Raw genomic sequence first — 20,930 nt, forward strand, 5'->3', positions numbered from 1 at the left:
TCTCCTCTCCTCTCCTCTCCTCTCCTCTCCTCTCCTCTCCTCTCCCCTCCCCTCCCCTCCCCTCTGAATGAGTTTCCCCCTGTTCTCTTTGCTGAAGGCTGGATCCTATTTTGGAACCCTGGTAGATATAAATGGCATCACTGGGTGGTGGCTTTAATAAAGAAACCCCATTTAAAGAAATGAAATTTGTCAATGACCATAAACCCGTCACCAGAGGACAGCTTGTATCCCGTGTTGTCGCTGCTGGAACATGCCTGATTAAGAGTTTTCATGTCTTATCCTCACGCTGGCCTGTATCCCATTATGCCTTTAATTCAAATTTCCAGTAACCAGTAGGAAACGATGAGTGGTGCAAAACAGAAGAAGTAATGAAGAACCATTAGCCTTTGCTACATCTTGTGTATTGGAAATGATCTGGTCGCAGTTGCGTCACTAGACAGGAATCGCTTCCCACCTCATCGTCTGGACCGTCTGGCTCTGATTCCAGACCTGGTGTCTAATCTACAATAAGAGTTGGCTAAGAACCCAACACAATCCTGCGTTTGTGATGTCTATAATGAGAAAAAGCCAAACTAACACGAGGATATTAGGACGGAGACAAGCCAGCAGCGCTTCTACACGTGACTGCTTTCCTCCCGCCCGTGCAGGCCTTGCTCTCCTCTGAGCCCCGATCATCCAGCTGCAGCCTTTTGAAGATGACCATGAGGGAGCTGATTGCTTTGGCCATGCCGGCTGGAGACAGCGACGGCTCCGACGTCCCTCAGGTCCGCCGTCTTTAAACACCTTTGTGCATCAATAGTTTTTCCAGACTGCAACGTGTTCCCGCAGAATTACTGATGTTATGTGTGTGTGTGTGTGTGTGTGTGTGTGTGTGCTGCAGGTCCACGCTCTCAACATTCTCAGGGCTCTGTACAGAGACACTCGTCTCGGGGAAAACATCGTTCCCTTCGTCTCCGAGGGAATGCAGGCCGCCGTGCTCGGCTTCACCTCAGCCGTCTGGGCCGTGAGTTCCGACATCTGTCTTATAATCGCCATGTTTGTTTTTCACTCCACTAGCGGTGAAAACACGTCCATCACCACACAAGTGTTTGCACATCTAGACCCTGCATTAACCTTCTGGGAAGAGCAGAGTTACTGAGGGGATCCACACTCACGTCTACAGCTGGCTGAGGGACTTTTAAACCCTTGTTTCCTTTTTATTTCTTCTCTCTGTTTTTTTTTGGGGGGGGGGCATTTTATGAAATGGCGAAAGTTCATGTTTTGTTCGTTTGGCTGAGGCTGTAGATCTTTGAATGGATCCAACAGAGTACAGATTGGTCGCCACGTGTCTCACGTGGTTCTTATCATCTATGACCCTAACCTCTTCCAGCCTGGTTCTGCAGCTGCTGTTTTATCCCTCATGAATAAAATAGAAATCACTTGGAACCAAAGCATCACAGTGGGGGGGCGGCAGAATTTTACTCCAGCGTGAGATGTTGCATCTGGTGAACTGGAACGATTTAAAGATAAACAACAGAACCTTTCTGCTGACCCGGTGGTGAGACCTTTGAACCATGATGTAACATGGAATTCAAACGGTATAAACTAGCATCAGCCTGTGGGGCCCTTTCTGATATTAGCCAGTATCTACACTGATGATGGTGCTAATGGGACTCCCCCCCCCTCCCCCCTCCGTGTTTACCAGGTGAGGAATTCCTCCACGCTCCTCTTCAGCACACTGATCACAAGGATCTTTGGAGTGAAGAAAGGGAAGGATGAGCACTCCAAAAAGAACAGGTCTGATGCTCCTTCGGTTCAGGTTTATTGATGTGTACCGGTTTTAGTGTGATCAGACATCAAGAGGTCGCTTTCACGCGCAGATTTCAAGTGTTTCTCCAAGTTCAGCCAGTGTACACCGTAACAGAGGGCATCCCGGACCACTGGGGGGCGCTGTTGTAATGTTACAGGTGAAATGCACGTTTGCTGGTGATGACTTCCCTCTAACTCTGCCAACATTGTTGTAGAAATCACAACCAAAAGGTGTTAAAACCTGCATATATAGTTCTCCATATCTCCTATTAAGTAGACACCTCTCACCTTACCTCCAAAAATAAGCAAAGAATTGAATTTGTGCATTTTCTTGACCTTTGGTAGCGTCAGCAGTTTTAATTGTTTCACATTATTAATCATCAAACGTGTTTGAAACTGCTGTTGCACGTGGGTTACGTGTACTCTATATTGTGATTGTCCAGATTTATGTGCAGTGAACATAAGAAATGAGCCTTCGGTGCACGTAAAGGACCAGAGCTCGTTCATGCATGGTCGGTTCCCCTGTCAGTAAATAGCATTGACCAGAATCTGCTGCTAAACTCTGTGCGTGTGTGTGTCTGCATGTGTGTGTGTGTGTGTGAAGGAACAAGAAACCTGCAGCTCATTTCTACTTGTGTTTTCTCTTTTTTTTACGAGTGTGTCCTTTCTGCACCCACTCGTACGCCTGGTCTCTGTTATGACCACGCTTTTATAGTTGTGATCTTTGGCAACAGAAAATGGTTTCTGACAGCTCGTTCCTTCCAACGTTGAGCCGTTGTCGCGCGCGCGCGCGTCCGTGCGTGCCCATATGATCGCGCCTTGGTTTCGGCCCCATGTGCAGTTCATTTACAGCTCTCTCTGGGTGTATTTATACTTGCTGGATAACTGAGCCGCGCTCCTTGAATCCGTGGTTTGTTTGTGGAACGTCGTTGGACTGGGCATCGGCGTTCCCATCTTAATAAAGCAAGATAAATGTAAACTGTGAACAAAGCAAATGAGCTCATTTCAGCAGAAACGAGCCGCTTTAGCTCATGTTGCGCCCCACATGTGTTTGCCTCACATTCACTACCCATATAACTTATGGCGTTTGATCCACAAGCCAGACACTCACACATGCTGCCGGTCTTCCCGATGATGTCTTCCTCAGCAGTTTGAGCTCTCCCGCTAACGTCTCTATTTCCTCGGTTGTTGTGGTCCCGGATGAGTGCGCCGATGGACCGGTGTGCTCACACAACAACACTTTTGTCCTGGATAACGGCACCATCAGTGTCACATCCCGTCAGGACATCCTAATCTTCCTTTCTTTCCAGCTCTGCACGTCTTATCGGATTGCTGCTAATCAGTATTGATAGTCTCCACTTGCACACGCAGCCAGGTTTGGAGCTAATTAACCCGTTTCTCGTTGTCCTGCACGCAGTTGAAGGTAGAATGTGTCCCTTCTTTCCTGTTGTCTCCGTCCTCCCGGGTGTCAGGGCTTGTTTTCCCTGCTGATGTGGCCAACAGCGTGTGCGCGCATGAATGAAATGACCTTTAACGCGCACCCGATTCATTTCACCATCTCACTTTGTCTTATCTGCCCCTGTTGTGATGACAGCAGCAGAACCCGAAGAACCTTTATCAGCCAACACTAGAGCTAAATATAGCGCCTCCTTATATTGATCATCTTGTTCTATATTGAGATGGGAGCACAGGCCGGGGTCGTGTGTGTGTGTGTGTGTGTGTGTGGGCTGTTCTCCTGCACTGATGATCTTCTCCTCTGTCAGGATGACGGGTCACGAGTTTTTCACTCGTTTTCCTGCGCTCTATCCGTTCCTCCTGAACCAGCTGGAGGAGGCCGCAGCTTCAGTGGAGAGGTGAGCTGATGTTGACACATACACTCATTCACTCATTCTTGTACTTCTATCTTTGTGAGGACCGTCAATGCATTAGCCTGACCCTCTCAAGTGACCCTGACCCAAAGCCTAAAACCCTAACCTTACAAAAATGTCCTCACTTTGCTAGTAGAATGCACATTTTGTTACTCATTATGCAGCAAGTATTGAAACACACACAAATACTTTCATGCTTTGACAGGAAAGCGTGAGCTCATTTGGTTTTTATTTAGTTGGGAGGTTCGGTTCTGACAGGCCTTGTCACGCTTGTCCTCAATTTCTTCTCAATCGAATGCTGGTGTAGGTCATTCGCTCAACTGACAAAGACGTTATGACCGAATAAAGTAAATGTCTCGTTGAGGTTTTGTCTAGTTCAGAAGAGTTGAGTCTGCAGCGGTTCACTGGCCTTATCTGTCTCAGTTCCCAGACTCCCTAGTTAAATAAATGCATCAGAGCCTTCTGTCAGCTCCCCGAGCAGCTTTATCTTAACATGGATCCAATTAATTGAAGGCTTTTTTTTTTTTCCAGACAGGCTCTTTCACAATTTGCCTCTCGCTCTGACCTTCGCTGAAGCCCCGTGCACATTTCCCACGGAACTGTAGCTCAGCTCTCTAATTTCCCTTCTCACAATTTTACACCACCCAACGCGTCTAAACAGCCCGTGACGGAACAATAGGAAAAATCATCCTGTGTTTACGGCTCGTCTGAAGGAGAGTTTGCTCCCCGGAATGAAACGACGCGCCGCTCAGGTGTCATTTTGAGGTATGGAGAGTGAGGATATTTTAGCGTCAGGCTGCCAAATGTGAAACCGCAGGAAGGAGCTGAAGAACCGTCCATTAGAGCTTTTCACAAACACCTTTATGGACACATCTGCTCACCAATGAGACCCCAGCTATGTTCCTCCTGCAGTTTGCGTGGGAACATTTGAACCTACGCACCTTCAACCTACATTTTGTTGTGATCGTACCTCGACGTACATGTATCCAAGGATTCCTATTCCTAGTAAACTGAAATACAATGTGTGCTGGAACCCACATCCCTGGCAGTGGTTGTGATAATCAGGAACGCGATCTGAAGGGGCAGCCAACAGGAGAAGCATTGGGCTGGTTGCAAACCTCAAATATTCCCTGCGATAAGGATTTGTTGGCTTCCTTCGTCTGTAAACTTGAGCCTGTGTACAGCTGAAGTAGCTGGGCTACAGGTTAGCATCTAGACGGTTCTCTGTGGAACGGGGGGCACTCTTCAGGCTTGGGGTGTTTTGGTGCCTATATTAGAATTAAAAATCTTTGGACTCATTTAGAAGCTTTAACGGTGGACACAGTAAAACATCGTGTACTAGCTAAGGACTAGCTGAGGACTCTTGCATGTTGTCTTGACCCAGAAGCCGCTGAGGGATTGAGAATGCGGTGGTAATAACATTATACAATAAGTGTAATAAGTGAAGGAATGAAGGGTGACATGTCTGACGTCTAAAGAAACACCCTTCGTTAAAAAACCACATGGAGAAAATGCAGCATTCTTAAAATGTTCTTTAGATAAACAGGATGTGAGTCCCGCCGACGGGAGTGTTTATATTTCAGCGCCCGCATATTAAAGCGCCTCTTTCTGCTCTTTTTAAGGCACGTTCAACTAACTCAGACTCCTGAAGAGCTTTTTAAAGTTTAGGGAAGGAAGGGGGGGCCATCGCATCACATCGTGACTAAAGTGTGACGGTGGCTAATTGGGCTCCTATTAGATTTCCCAGCTTGTTGACCTGTTTGTGCTGATGTCTGTTGCTCAGCGTCTTTCTACAAGATCCTCACGACTAATGCAAAAGCACCTGTACAAAGGGATCATTTCAACAATATTATCCTCATCGGGTTATATTTGACACCTCTGTACTCGCCACAAAAGCTCAGTCAAAGAAAAGGAGCCATGTTTTCTGGCGTCCTTCCATCAGTGTGATAATGGTCAAACCAGATGTTTGTGTGTGTTTGTGTGTGTGTTTAGTGACAGTGGGCAGGTGAAGCTTCACCCAAGTCTCTTCCTGCTTCTGTTGGTGCTCAGTCGGCTTTATCCTTCTCCCATGGATGGATCTTCATCCCCCCTGGGACTGGCACCCATCCTACCCTTCATCATGAGGTGAGTGTCACGGAGGCCTAAAACATGACGGAATCGGCACGCTTAACCGTGCTCATGCAGCGGAGCATCGTATTACGAGATGTAAGAACATTAACTAGAAAAAGGTGCACAAAGACTTAACTCTGCCAGGATCAAAGCCCCTTGGTTTTGATCTTTGGAAGGTCAAAGGTCAAAAACCCTCCGGAATCCGGAACATCACCAAAAGTTAATTATCTGGTCACTGGCCCCTTATTAAGGTTTCTGAAAAATGCCATTAAAAGCAGCTCATGCACGGTGTTCGGACACAGAGGCCGTTGGAATCTCAATTTCAGTTTGGTATATGAATAGATTTATTTTTCCTTAAAACTGTTTATGGTGCAAAGCAACTAGCGATGCAGGAAAAGGTTGGAATAACAAGACAAGCTCTTTATTAGGATACGCTGTGTAAACAGCTGAAAATAGACTTTTCCTCATTAGCTGCCCATTAACTTCAACTTTCAGGCAGCTGATGAGCACATTCCTCCTTGTTTTTTTTTTAGCAGAAATCATGTAGGAGGGCAGTATTTGGCTGGAGGTGCAGTGTAAATGCCCCCCTCTGGCTGGGGGCCACTTAGGGCAACTGTGCCCAAACCCCTGGCTGCAGTCAGTGCCGAGTCTGGTTCATCTGGACGTCTCCCGGGGACGTCCCCCTTATGTGGTAACACAGGAAATACATAAAGACGAGGCGGACGGGACCCCCCCGCTGAAGCCCGTTACTGTTGACGGGGGGTCAGGCCGATGCTGAAGTCGTCTTGCATCCCTAATGAGTGTTAGCACAGCTGGCAGGATGAGAATCAGCTGACTGGAGACCCAGATTTAGGATTTCTGCAGCCAAACGACGACTCGTGCAGATGTGACATCCGCGCTTAGCAAGTGTTCGTTATTTCCTATAGTGGCTCAAGCAAGCAGCAGCTTCAATCTGGGAAATACTGGACGGGGAGGGTTTGTCTGGGTCGGTGGAGAACATGTTTGTCACACAGCTGCCGATAAACCTCCGAGTGTTCCCTGAAGCAGACTTAATTCTAAGTATAGAACAAACCGCCAAGACAAAACACGCGCAGTCTAAACACTAAAGGTGCGCGTTGTGCTCGGACAGGTGCATCTGCGGCTTTGATAGGAACCTTTGTCGCGCGTCGGCTCACGTTTGCTTTGGACCCTTATAAAATTCCAGGTTAAATCGGATTGAGTTCCAGGTTGAGCAAGTGGTGAATCCTTCATTCTGCGTGATTTGTCTGATTCCTTTTCTCTTTGGGCTCTGAGACAAAACGCCGCCGCCGTGAGGTTGGTGGGTAGCTGCGTTCCTGGTGACGCGGCGAGCGATTAGATTGTGACCATTTTTATCTGAACCCAGTGGGTTGTTTACTGGGGAGTAAACCTTCCAGGCGAATGGGAATCTGCGGTCCCGGCCTTCATTTTTGACATTCCTAGGATGAAGGAGGCTCCAAATGTTTTTGCGACATTTGAAAATAGAATTGAAGAAGACACATATGTTACAAGCACTCCTTTGTGCTTCTCTCCCTTCTCCAACGTTTATGCCAGAAACACAAATCTAATTCTTGATTTGAGGTCATTGCCTTGCAGAGGTTCCTGGTGGGCCTGCTGTTGTCTTTTGTCCTGCTGACACGGAGATTACACCATCTTCTGCCCTTCTGGGCACAACTGTAGTGTCTGATGAACAGAAGTTGGTCCAAAAAGACATTTTCTGAGTCCATACTTTAGAAACACAAGTGTTTCATTCATTAGCTAAAGCTAAGGTGAGGCTAATGCTAATTTCAACAGTCTAGGCTAAAACCTAAATACAGAACTCTGTGTGTGTGTGTGTGTGTGTGTGTGTGTGTGTGTGTGTGTGTGTGTGTGACTGCTCGCGTCTCTGTTGCCGGCTGCCTCGTTACCATCGCTGCTGTTCTGCTGCACACGTTCACCGTGCATGTTAAAAATAGCCCATCTCTCATTTCACTGGATCCAGGCTTGTTTATCTGCTCCGGGCCCCCCCACCCTCGACTCATCCCCGAGCATGTGCGGACGCGTCCGATGACGTTGGCGACGGAAACCCCTCCTCCTCCATGCCGCTCTCGCCCGCCACCTCCGAGGATTAAATGTAGCTTAGCTCGTCCTCGGTTTACGGGCCAGAGTCGAACCTATAAATCCCCCCCCCCCCCACTCCCCGTATCCCTCATCACACCCACACAGCATCTGATCTTTAAACCTTCCCATCATCGGGATGTTTTGACATTCCTTCCCTTGCTTGGCCTCAGCATGCGTCACACCTGTCTGGATATTAACAGAGAGGATGAGGATGATGATGACCCACACACGTTCTACTAATTCATCATTTCTTAAGCTTCCTTTTTGGCTTCTTTGTCCCCGTCTACTGTTGTGATGAGGAGTTTCCTCACCCACCCTGCTTCACTGACACCCCCCCTCACGCCGGTCCACATAGTTTATGTCTTCTATGAAACTCAATGAGGGAAATAAACGTAATTTTGAAGAGTTTGAAAGGTTAACTGCTACTTATGTCCTCTTCTAACTCCAAAATTGACACGGCTCACTCGTCGAACTGTTGCTCCAATCCCGCCCGCCGGACCCCCACAATGAAAGCCAGATGGGTATCGTCTGTACCAGCCAGCAGGCTGCTGTGACCCCCCCCCCAGGGGTGTTTCTAAAATTACACACTTCCAAACTGCTATTTCCTTTTGTAAAAGTGTTTCACTGGGACAAATTAGTGCAGATAGTTAACATATGGGCCCCAAATAGAGTTCAGGGAAGGAAAGCGTGTACATGTGTGGATGTGTGTGTGTGTTCATGAGTGTGTGTGAGTGACAAAAACAGAAGAATCACATGTACAGGCACGTAGATCTCTGGAATGTAAACTGTTGAACTGTTGTCTGTGTTGGGACTTGGTGTGTGTGTGTGTGTGTGTGGGTGTGTGTGTGTGTCAGGGAGACATGCTTACAGCAGCAGGTGGAAAAACATTTGTTGACAGTTGACTTGTTGAACAGCGCTGTTCTTGTTTAAACCACACGTCCAGCCATCTCTGGTAGTCTGGTACCGTAACGGTGGGACCCAACAAATATTTTTCTGCCGGTGAAGAAGATGATTTCTCTTCCTGGCACTGTTTTGCCCTGCGCATAGATAATCCACAGCTGCACGCTAGCGTCTGCACACTTCTCGCCCTCTCTCCCGCTCAGCGAGCCTCCTTTTCATCTCTGCATTCCGCTGCAGTGATGGATCTGTGCGTCTCAGGACGCGCCAGCTAAATGTTCCAATGCGGAGCCGAGTTGCCGCTTCTGGCTCTCACAGACGGATTTAATACCATCCCAGAGCCCAGAAGCAGCCTGACAGGCGCTCACCTTTTCACCTGTTGGTGTGCAAGTGGGTTTCTATGTGCTGTTAGAGTTTAAGCCTGAACCTTAAGGGAAAGCACTCAAGGTCAAACATACACTCTTCTGCTCTTTTAATAGCATCTCTAATTAAAATGAATTAACCATGGGAACACCCCTTGAATTTCATGCATTTTAAAAATAATTGTGGCCAAATTCATCCAAATGTACCTCTTAATAAAACACAATAATAATAATAATAATGTGCTTTGAAGATGCAAATATCTACAAAATATTGCTGATATTTAAATTCTCAAATGCAGTCTATGTACCTCAATTTGTACTTAAGGAGATGTACTGACAGCTAAGTCATGCTAATGCTAATGCAAGTCACAACAAGACAATCTCTTGTTGGTCAAAGTAAACATTGAACTGTTGCCTCTCTACATGTGGTGACACCTCCAGATTACTCTGCAAAATGCAATATTTACTTGCCATTAGGTCACAGAGCTAGAAAGAGCCACTGTCCTCGTTAGCATTGGCTCTTCTGTGCTCTTTTGACCCAGCTCCCGGATCCTCCCTTCATCTCATTCAGGTCTCGGTGGAGTCCTTCCCTCACATCAATGTTATGACGCTGGAGAACGTAGCTCTCAGCTTGTAAACAAGGTTAATTTTAAGATTGTGCTCAGTACAGTATAACTGGCCTTATTCGCCATCACTGTAAGGGGTTTAGTTACACATTAAACAATACAGGAAGTGTTCTCCTCAAAGTTTATTTTAGAACCAACTAGCTTTTATCCCAGTATATCAACGATCCGATGACCTGGGAGAGGGGAGACAAAGATTCAGATGTTATATAACGTCTGCTTAAAAATAGCAGCCGGTGTTCCAAATGAGAAAGGTCATCATCATTCCGGACTGGGGACTATGACATAATGCTGGAGACTGCGGTGCAAAGTAATAAAAGCTACTGATAAAACACACGCTTTTTCATTAACAGCGATGCAGCTGTGATAACAGGAGACCCGATCTTTATTTTCCATTATTACAGGAAGGTGTGTGTTTGTGTGTTTTCCTCAGATGCGGCCGCTCGGCTGTGTATCGCACCAGAGAGATGGCTGCTCGGGCCCTCGTCCCGTTCGTGCTGGTCACCCAGGTCCCATCAACAGTTCACACTTTACTACAGGAGCTGCCTGCTGGACCGGGACCCAGCGTCCAACACAACCATGTCCACGGGACTCTGCTACAGGTCTGAACCCACACCCTAAACAACCAGAACATCCACTCATACAGGCTGTACATGAGGGAGGGGGGGGGGAACATCTCGCTGAATTTCTAATCTCTCCTCACGTTGCGGCATGAAAGCCTTCACGTCTGAACTTGAGGCGTTTTCACTCAGCAAAACACAAAGCTAAAAAAGACAAAATACAGAAAGCAATTACCAAAGCCGCTATCATAACACATATGTGCACACCCACTCAGAGATTATAGATACGGTGCATCAACCTTCAACACACACACACACACACACACACACTCGGTCGGTCCCACACACCCAGTTCTGCACAGAGCTTGTCCAGACACGGTGGTTATCGCAGGGTAAATACCAGTGTTTAGTTCTGTCATCACACTCTGACAAACACAACTAAACAGTCTGCTGGTAATATCAACACACACGCGGAGGGAGTTTCCCGAGCCTTTTAGTGAACGCGGCTGATGGAGCTGGGGGGGGGGGGGTTGTGATGATGTGGTCAGGACCAGGTTGTTGGGGTTGACGCAGAGAAGGAAGCTGCACGGTCCCGTAGTGATGGAGCACCTCTGGTCCGCTGAGGAGGAGGAGGAGGAGGAGGGGGACTTCAGAGGGAGAGCGGGTTTCATTTGGCTTTTCTCTCATAAACACCACGGGTGGCAGCTGCGACAGGCCATCATTTACTGCTGTAACCTAGGAAACGGAAGATTGGGAGCGAGGTTCTCGCACGGAAAACAAATGAATCCGCGTCTTTCCTCTCGATGTGGAGTCTGTTATCTAGAGTCGTGAAGAGAATTAACCGGGGTCCCAGCAGGGTCTGGAGCCCGTCCTGGCTGCCTTTGTGTTGGAGGCAGGGTGCATCCTAGAGTCACCAGCTCATCGCAGGGCTGACAGATGGACCCAAACAACCACTGATTCTCACACCTGAGGTCAGTTTAGAGTCACCAGTTCACATATTCCCAGATGCATTCCTTTGGAATGCGGGACCAAGCCGATGGAACCCACGCGGACGCAGGCAGAACACGAACCCTTGACCTTCTGGGCTGTGGGCCGACCATGCTAACCACCGTTTGGCTCCATCAAAATGACAAAACGCTGCAGCAGTTCGTTTCTTATGTCTTCAGTTCTTTTACTTTGATAGATTTTTACGCTTTTTAAAAATACATTATGCTACTTAAAACGGCACCAAGACCTCAAATTATGAATCTAAGACTTTTCAGTCTTTGATCGATGGTTGGAATTTTTAAGGTTGCACTATTAAAAAAGAGCTTGGTGCACTGGTCGCTTCATTATATCGATGCCACGTGTTGTCTTCTTCTCTGGCCTCTTATTTTGAAAGGCTGCCTTCACAGATGGTAAAAAGGTCGTCCACGACACGGCACTTGCAGATGTGATCGAAATCCCGTTTCTGAACATACTTATGCGCTACCATCACGCGCCCCTTTCTCCCCTTCTACTTGACATCTGGATTGTCTACATAGTTAATACGATCCAAACGTTCGTATCAAGGCTGGTTAATGTTCATGAGTAGCTGACAGGAGCAGCTACTCATCAATGAGCCAATGAGACCAAATTACATACGGGTTAGGTTCAGTCTGGCTCTGGCTTTTAGGGGTCGTGTGGTGCGTTTAGGTGCGTGGCCGAGCCCCCCTTGACCGTACATTTGCAGTATGAGTTTGAAGGATGATGTTTTACGTGGGAACAGATGGAGAAGATGATGTTCATGCAGCCTCGTGATGCAACATAGTCCAGGCACTCAGAAGGGAAGATGTTCAAGGAGTAGGTGTGAGTTCTGGAAGGTGTTTAAGCTCAGATAAAGAGGTCCTGCTTTTGGCCCCGGCACGGTTCAGATGTGCGAGCCTAACGGGTCGCAGATGTTTCTGCTCACGGGAGGATTAACTTCCTCTGTTATTGTCAAAGGAACGACTGTGAGTGGGTCCGGAGGGGATCTGGGATTGATCAGAGCTAAAGCTGACTGCACCACCCCGGCGCGGGGAAGAAGACTGGAAAACGCAACATCAGCAGCTCTGGTTCAGAGCCCGGTCCGGCCTGTGGTGGGCTCAGGACCAGCGTCATCGTTTGTGCAGCCCACAGCAGAAGCAACAGCCAGAGGTGACGGGTCCATTCATCACTGACTGCTCCACACTTTGGCCCGTCTGGAATTTTTAAGAAAATCCTCAAAGCTTGACTAGAAGAAAAAAAAAGACCTTTATCCACACACGTAGCAGAACATATAGCTGGTGTCGTCCCAGTTGTTAGAACCTGGTGTCAGATGATCAAATTTGAAGAAAGTAGTACTTTAACTTTGTAATAGAAAGAGAAGGTGGTACTTTATTGATACCATGCACCTGTTACAACAATCCCAGTGACAAGATGAATCATGTGACATGGTGTAATAAGCAAGAAAAGCTTTTTTCTTTATGTGTACGAAACCCCCCCAAAGGAAAGACTTAAATCCCAGATGTCGGTGGAGAAAATCTGCTGTAGCTATAGAACATCTTGGGATGGAAAAGTGCCTTTAGCGTCCAGGGGCCGAGGACCTGTCATGCAGGTGCCTCCACACCAGCATTTAGTCCCACAGCGGCTCCGGACAATCGTGTTCTTAGGACACCTCGACTGGCCCTGGATGAGAACTTTAATCTAAAATGGAGGGACTGAATCATGAAGAAAGGTTTGAGGCCGCAGCCATTTTTCAACTCCAGTAATTTGTCCTGTTGTGCCGATGTGAGGGATTATGTTTCGGAAGAAAAGTGATCTTGTTCCTTTGCGCCCCTCCTCTCCCGTTCTTGGAGTTACAGATCGAGCTCGTTGCGCTGTGCAAATATGTCAAACATGTCAGACGGCTTTGACGGACAGTTGTGGCTTGTCAGACAGGAATACCAACCGCCTGCCCTGATCTCCGGCTGGAGCCGTGGGTCCATACAAAGCCGCGTTCAGCGCACGTGTTTGGACCTAATTTATGATGGCAACCACCTCATTAATAACTTGCGTGAGTTCTGGGTGCCAACACTTCACTTTCTCCTCCTCTTTCAGCCGAAAAACAGCATTTTAGTCAAATTACATCAATTTCCACAACGTTCCATGTTGAAATCTGTTTTAATTGGCCTGATTCTCTCCGTGATTCTGTGGAAATCACTGAGCCCCGAACGCAGCACGCTTCCCGGCACAGATTTCTAACCAAACAGGGGTCGGAAAAACCTGTTTGTGCCGTTGTTTCCAGCAGGCTGGATTATCGGGGTGTTTACGGGTCAGACGGCTGCAGCTCACCCAGGACGCCCTCACCAGCACCGAGGGCGGAACACGCTACACCTGTGGTTAAATCACAGCACCGGCAGCCTGTGGGTCAAAGAATCCACTTCCAAATCTCACTTCTTGTCTATAAATCACTGAATGATCTTGGGCTAAGGTACATTTTAGATTTACTTGTCCAAAAGCCCTTGTTATTTATACATTAGTGCACATTATTAGTCATATAGACTAACATAGATATTATGGATATTTTGTTCCACCCCTCCTGTCAGATACATATAGAGTTGTATTGTATGGAGCAGGAGAGTGTGTTTATTTCTTTTTTTATATTTAGTCATCTTTGTTGGGACTGTTTTGGCCCAACTGGGAGCGCCACTTTGTCAAGTCCTGATCTGGTTTGATGTGAATGCAGAGTTCTAGGTTTCCGCGCATGTGTTAGACAAGAATCGGAGCGCAATTATTTGCACTTGCTCTCTGCGGGTGCACATGCATGCTTGTGTGGGGCTTTGTACGCTCGTGCACATACTTTCTGTAGCATGTGGTCAGTCTGTGGTTGCGGCAGTGGGAGGGACAGCAGGCAGGCTGATAACAGAGTCTGAAGAGACCTCACATCCACCACCACTATTTTTACCAGGCCCAAAGTGGAGCAAGGGTTGTTGCAATACACACACTCACTCACACACACACACACACACACACACACACGGAGCTGGATGTCTTACAAGAAAACATGACCCGTTAGCTCATCCCTGTGCTGTAGCAATGATGTGAATATGCCTCTAAATGTAGTATCTCTTATGAATACTCATTTTCTTTGTTGGATTTCTCTGAATAAATAGAACTCTTGTAATTTGATGGGTAAAAATGAATCAGCACCGGCTCTCCACGCTGCTGTCGGGTCCTTCTCTTGAATTTAAATCAATCCTCCCTCCTATTCTTTTCAACGTTCTATTTTTTCTCCTCATGTCAGACCAGATTGAGCTGGTTGAGCCTCTCATGCAGGGACTTCCCAAACATGTGGGTGAGTTTAGGCCTGTGGAGTGGGAATGAATGAGGGCCTCGGGCGTTTGTGTAGCTTCACAATCAACCCATTTAATGAGCTGCCTCGTGTCTCTGATCAGATCAACCTGATGTAAAATCAGAACTAATAGCTGCTTTTATTCGCTGGATTTTACAGCCTCCATCAAAGTTGCAGGTGAACTGTTTCCTCAGAACTCAAGACAATAAACCTGCCAATTACCTGCAGAAATGCTCTGGTAATGCGGCTCCCAGGACTGTTCTTTGGAAACAGTTTGTTTTTCATGATATTAAACAATAAAACATGATGTCACTGCTCCAACATGTTGCATATTTAACGACATTTATCATTTAAAATTAGTCAGCAGCTCTTTATTGCTGGAAAAGCCCTTCACGGCGAGTCGCAGCGAGAGCGCAACCCCACGGGTGTGGGAGCCGTTTGTGTGTGCCGGTGGGTGTTGCCGGGGCATAGAGACCGAAGGAGAAGTGAGAAAGGCAGGTCAGGACTCGGGGACAGGCTTGGTGCTACGTGGTCGGCCCGGTTTTTCCCCATGTTTCCTTCCCTGTACAGCATAATGAATGGCTTCCTACTGGTCTGTGGCCGTGGCCTCAGCTTAAATAGTATACTTACCAAATCCCAGAATACACACTCCAGTCAGTCAGCCAGCCAGCCAGCATCCTGGCCTCCGAATGTTCAAGACCACCTTTCCACCTGCTGCAAACCGTCTCTGTTCCGCACCGTCACATCGGCTGCAGCGGCAGGAATGACTCCAGTGGAACGTACCACTTTTATGTCACCTCACCCCCTGGATGGTTTCTGCAGGTGTTTACGTGACAGTTGGAGTGACTTGTTTCCACCCCGAGTTCCTGAGGGGTCTGACAAGAAGATAGGGGGGGTTATGCTGGAAGTGTTGGGTTTTAATCTGACGCAGGCAGCCTGGTGCAACGTTGCGTACTGATATGTTGGAATGGGAGATAAGCTGTAGTAACGATTTAGCCACCACTGACTCCAGCCTGCCTATAACAGTTAGCGTCTCCTAACATGTTAAATAAAGCTTTTGTATGTTAATTCTTCAGAGTTAAACAAGTCATCTATAATCGGGGTTAGTTGCTCGCTCCTCCAACAACCATAAACATTTATTTATCTCATCGTTTATCTTTGCAGCAATGATAGTTAAAGTCCATTTATTTCTTCATCCACTTTGCTGTGTTCAGGTGCAGTTTTCCACAGAGCCCGAGCTGATTTATTCCACTCTGAGGTTTTGGTTCAGGGTTGAAAACATTGATTTTTTTAAATGTTTGTGTGTTGTCACACAGGTCTGAGTGTGTGTTCTTCTCTTTGTGCAGGTGCTGTTTCTGTTGCGTTCCTACCAGACTGACTCGCACAGACCTCTGCCACAAGGAAACGGCATCTGCGAAGCCCTCCATCAGCACATGTGGCTTGCCTCTCGGTAATCCTCACACACACACGCACACACACACACACTACCCCTCCTGCTTTTCTGACTGGCTCAAAAGAAGAATAGTTCCTTGTCTAATGGTTCATCCCCTTCCTGTTCACGTCTACTGAACGTCCTGCCCCGGCTTCTATTTCAAAGGGAGCGCTTCCTCACCTAAATCAGCCCCCCCCCCCCCCCCCCCCCACCTCTCGGCCAGGTTGGAAACCTTAAGATTACGCAGATTACCATCAGGGGGTCATCTTTCTGGAAGCCCAGGGTCAGGCCACAGTCTCCGCTCCCCCCAGTGCTGCTGCCCTCCAGAAGCAGCTAAGTCAGGCTTTGCTACACAGACAGGTCGAACCCAGCTGATGCTCCCGGTTCCATTGATCGTTCTTCATTAGACGATGAAGGGAATTCCTGCTCTGCCGTGTCTGTTCTCCATCTGCCTCTGCAGATCTAAGGATAATGCATGTTAGGAGATTTTGTTCTCTCTCGCTCTCATCCAGAAAAACCGCTAATTTGAAGCAGCCACCTTCCAGAAAACACGGAATGCATTGTTCGTCTAATCTGAGTCAGTGTTGGGTTTTGGCCTCGCGCTGGTTTGTGTTGGGCCTTTCCTGGCTCCAACTGGGTCAGCAGCCTACCAGGAACTGACGCTTCACACTACACCGCATATGTCATATGCTGAGGATTGAACACGCTCCAGCTTATTTTACCGCACCGTCTCGGAGACCTGAAGAAGCACACACACACACACACACACACACACACACACACACGGTCTCGCTGAAAACACACGTTCTCTGCAGCTATTCTCTGGTGTTCTGTCACGTGCCGTGTCTGTGAAGTGTGCACATAGTAAGTGTGGGGTATGTGTGTCGTCTTAATGTCCAAGTGATGAAATCATGATGTCAAACTCACACTGCATCTCTTGTTCTCTCTCACACACACACACACACACACACACACACGCACACACACTCCCATTCCGGTCCTTGTCATACCCTTGACACACTGGCCACACATGGCGTTTCAGTTTCTGACACATTCTTGTCAGTCTGTCAGCAGACTTCAGTGTTTCTACACAATTAGTGGCTTAGATGAAAAACAGCATTATTTTGATAAAGAGGAAGAAAACACTGTCTTGTTTACATTTACATTTGACCCAAACACAAATGACTGGGTGAATGATGATGACGACGAAGGATTTGGGTTCTGGAGATGGACACAAGCATAAATGAGCAGAGTTTTCAGAGACCGGGGTGAATACTGTCGGTCAAATATCACATCCCAAACCATCCATTTAAGACGTTTGGTCCATCTAAAGGGGGCTTGAACAGCTGCTTCAAATCCATAATTGATCAGCGCAGGAAGTGACATCAATCGTCAGAGTCATGCTTCACTTGGACATTCAATGGATTGATTGTAGTTTTGTGATCAGACAAGCTTCCTTTTGTTTCTCCCCTTCCAGACAGAATAGCTGTGTGGTGACCAGAGGAGCTTTTCTGGATGTTCTAATGTGCCTCTGTGGCCCAAAGATCGGTCTTCTCAACGGTGAGTAGAGACGAGCGCAACGCAAGTGCAGCACAAACCTCAGAAACAGGCCATAATTAACGTCTTGGGCCTTGTTGAGGATTAATGCTAACACGGAAATTACGCCCCCAAAAAATGGGATATCTTTTGAAAGGTCAATTGGAGGTCATTTCTCCACAGCCTGCACGCCTCACAGCTCAAGCTGTCCCGTCCGATCAGGACGGGGACGGTTTTGTGCCGACGTGGTACGGATTGTGCGGACAGTTGCTCTGCGAGCGAGTGTGTTCCCTCCATTTGCTGTGAATCCCACGTGGCCTCCGCGAGCGTCTGATCAAATAACAGCGCGGCGCACGCCGGCGAGGCTGTTTCCTGTTAGATTGATTATTGACAGAAGTCAGCTTCATGTCAAGTTCAGAGAAGCCCCCCCCCAACATGTCTGTGTGTGTACACATGTGTGAAGGTCTGCAGGGGACTTTACAGTGGAAGAATGTGAAACTGAAGGCGAGCCATCTCTGACAGATGGTGGGATTGTGCCTCTGACCCAGTTTGTTGGGAGCGCTGTGCAGAAACGAAACAAGGGGCGTTGGGGGGTTGGGGGGGGGGGGGGGGGTGTCACACTTGTGTTATAGCTCAGCCATGTGCTGAACATATGTTCGACTTGACAGTGGAAATTCCGAGGATTTCTCAAAACAATCTTTAGATTGAGGACTGGGCCGGGCCCGACCTGACTTCTTACGTAACTAAATAACGTCCCTTCAGTTTCCACTGTTCTAAAGCCCCTCTATTATTACCAGGAGCCTTTGGTTTCACCTCCCACCCTCTGCCCTTCCCTGTCCCTCTGCCCTTCCCTGTCCCTCTGCCCATCCCTGTCCCTCAGTTCCTCTGCCCACCCCTATCCCTCTCTCCCAGTCTCACAAGAATATTTAAAGTAAAACCTACTTTCTAATTAAAACACTGAAAAATCCCCTGCAACCAGTTTATTTACCCTCCCTGTCCCACTATAACCAGTCCATCTATCCTCTCTGTCCCACTATAACCAGTCCATCTATCCTCTCTGTCCCACTATAACCAGTCCATCTATCCTCCCTGTCCCGCTATAACCAGTCCATTTACCCTCCCTGTCCCACTATAACCAGTCCATCTATCCTCCCTGTCCCGCTATAACCAGTCCATTTACCCCTCTGTCCCACTATAACCAGTCCATCTATCCTCCCTGTCCCACTATAACCAGTCCATTTACCCTCTCTGTCCCACTATAACCAGTCCATTTACCCTCTCTGTCCCACTATATCCAGTCCATCTGTCCTCTCTGTCCCACTATAACCAGTCCATTTACCCTCTGTCCCACTATAACCAGTCCATTTACCCTCTGTCCCAGTATAACCAGTCCATTTATCCTCTGTCCCACTATATCCAGTCCATCTGTCCTCTCTGTCCCACTATAACCAGTCCATTTACCCTCTGTCCCAGTATAAACCACTATAACTTTGCTTGAATCAGTACACCAGTCCAAAACTGTAAAGGTCAAAAGGTGGAATTTTAGCGTTCACATCGTCTCCCAACTGAAACCAGTTCACAACCCATTTAACACCATCCTTCCCCAGCAGCATCTGTTCTTACATTTGTGAAACAAGGATATCTCTGTTTTCTTCTGACACTAAAACAGCAGAGGTTGAGTCTGGCTGGGGGGGGCAGGGGGGGTCCTCATGGATCAAATGGCTGCATCAGGGAAAAGTGCACAAAGGGGAGAAAGTTGCTGTGCTCAGAACTGAGAAGTTCCTCCTGATGCAAGAAGAATACATTTATTAAAGAAAATAGAGTTATTCAGCTATTCACAGCACTGCAGCACTTTGTGGAGAACATGGACGTAACTCCATCATCCCCAGACATGAGGACACCAAAAGCTTCTCTGTGGGGACCCAGTTCAACCACCATTCCATGGAAACCACCAAGGTGATGAGTTAGATGTTAATTACACCTCTGTTAAAGATGTTTGATAGAACCCTGTCAGGTACTGGGAGAGAGAGGATAAATGGACTGGTTAGAGTGGGACAGAGAGGATAGATGGACTGGTTATAGTTGGACAGAGAGGGTAAATGGACTGGTTATAGTGGGACAGAGGGGTAAATGGACTGGTTACAGTGGGACAGAGAGGGTAAATGGACTGGTTAGAGTGGGACAGAGAGGATAGATGGACTGGTTATAGTGGGACAGAGAGGGTAAATGGACTGGTTATACTGGGACAGAGAGGATCGATGGACTGGTTATAGTGGGACAGAGAGGATCAATGGACTGGTTATAGTGGGACAGAGAGGATAGATGGACTGGTTATCGTGGGACAGAGAGGATAAATGGACTGGTTATAGTGGGACAGAGAGGACAGATGGACTGGTTATAGTGGGACAGAGGGGTAAATGGACTGGTTATAGTGGGACAGAGAGGGTAAATGGACTGGTTATAGTGGGACAGAGAGGATAATAGACTGGTTATAGTGGGACAGAGAGGATAAATGGACTGGTTATAGTGGGACAGAGGGGTAAATGGACTGGTTATAGTGGGACAGAGAGGGTAAATGGACTGGTTATAGTGGGACAGAGGGGTAAATGGACTGGTTATAGTGGGACAGAGAGGATCGGGCTGCCCCGTCCTGTCCAAGTGTGGCTGCCCCGTCCTGTCCACGCGTGGCTGCCCCGTCCTGTCCACGCGTGGCTGCCCCGTCCTGTCCAAGTGTGGCTGCCCCGTCCTGTCCAAGCGTGGCTGCCCCGTCCTGTCCACGCGTGGCTGCCCCGTCCTGTCCGAGCGTGGCTGCCCCGTCCTGTCCACGCGTGGCTGCCCCGTCCTGTCCAAGTGTGGCTGCCCCGTCCTGTCCGAGCGTGGCTGCCCCGTCCTGTCTCACTGTGGCAGAGTATAAATTAACGATGGCAGCAGGAACCTTCCCAACTCTAATCAAGCAAGATTTGACATTAAGGACCCGACTAGTTCAACCTTGAGACTCACAAAAACATGCTACCATAGTGAGGCTTTATGGTCGAGACTCGTGAACCCCCCCCCCCACCCCCCACCCACCTATAAAGTCCTAACGTGCAGTTTGAGCTCGGCTCTTGAAAATGGGTCAGATGCAAAAATCATCACCGTGGAAGTTTCCCAGAGAACCGCAGAGATACGTTTGGATCATCAACGGCAGATGAAAGCCGTGGGTCAGTTTTAAGGCTCACACACACACACACACACACACACACACACACACACACACACTCCGAGCGTGTCTGGGGTTTGTTTTTCACAGTGGGGCTAATGACGGTGGAAACTGATGTAAAATCCAGCT

At 47.9% G+C, this 20,930-nt stretch overlaps 1 protein-coding gene across 4 annotated transcripts in view; it reads left to right on the forward strand.

The window, feature by feature from the left end:
- The window catches only part of thada (THADA armadillo repeat containing), a 51,704-nt gene that overhangs the window by 16,787 nt on the left and 13,987 nt on the right, over nucleotides 1-20,930 (forward strand). For all 4 annotated transcript variants that reach the window (XM_029834693.1, XM_029834694.1, XM_029834696.1 and 1 more), the window contains 8 exons: nucleotides 648-764; nucleotides 881-1,003; nucleotides 1,685-1,776; nucleotides 3,552-3,641; nucleotides 5,649-5,780; nucleotides 10,199-10,367; nucleotides 15,981-16,084; nucleotides 17,544-17,626. In XM_029834693.1, the coding sequence (XP_029690553.1) occupies nucleotides 648-764; nucleotides 881-1,003; nucleotides 1,685-1,776; nucleotides 3,552-3,641; nucleotides 5,649-5,780; nucleotides 10,199-10,367; nucleotides 15,981-16,084; nucleotides 17,544-17,626 (910 nt within the window). The remainder of the gene's footprint in view (nucleotides 1-647; nucleotides 765-880; nucleotides 1,004-1,684; nucleotides 1,777-3,551; nucleotides 3,642-5,648; nucleotides 5,781-10,198; nucleotides 10,368-15,980; nucleotides 16,085-17,543; nucleotides 17,627-20,930) is intronic.

Source organism: Takifugu rubripes, chromosome 4 (genome assembly GCF_901000725.2).
Source record: "Takifugu rubripes chromosome 4, fTakRub1.2, whole genome shotgun sequence".
Lineage (NCBI taxonomy): Eukaryota > Metazoa > Chordata > Actinopteri > Tetraodontiformes > Tetraodontidae > Takifugu > Takifugu rubripes.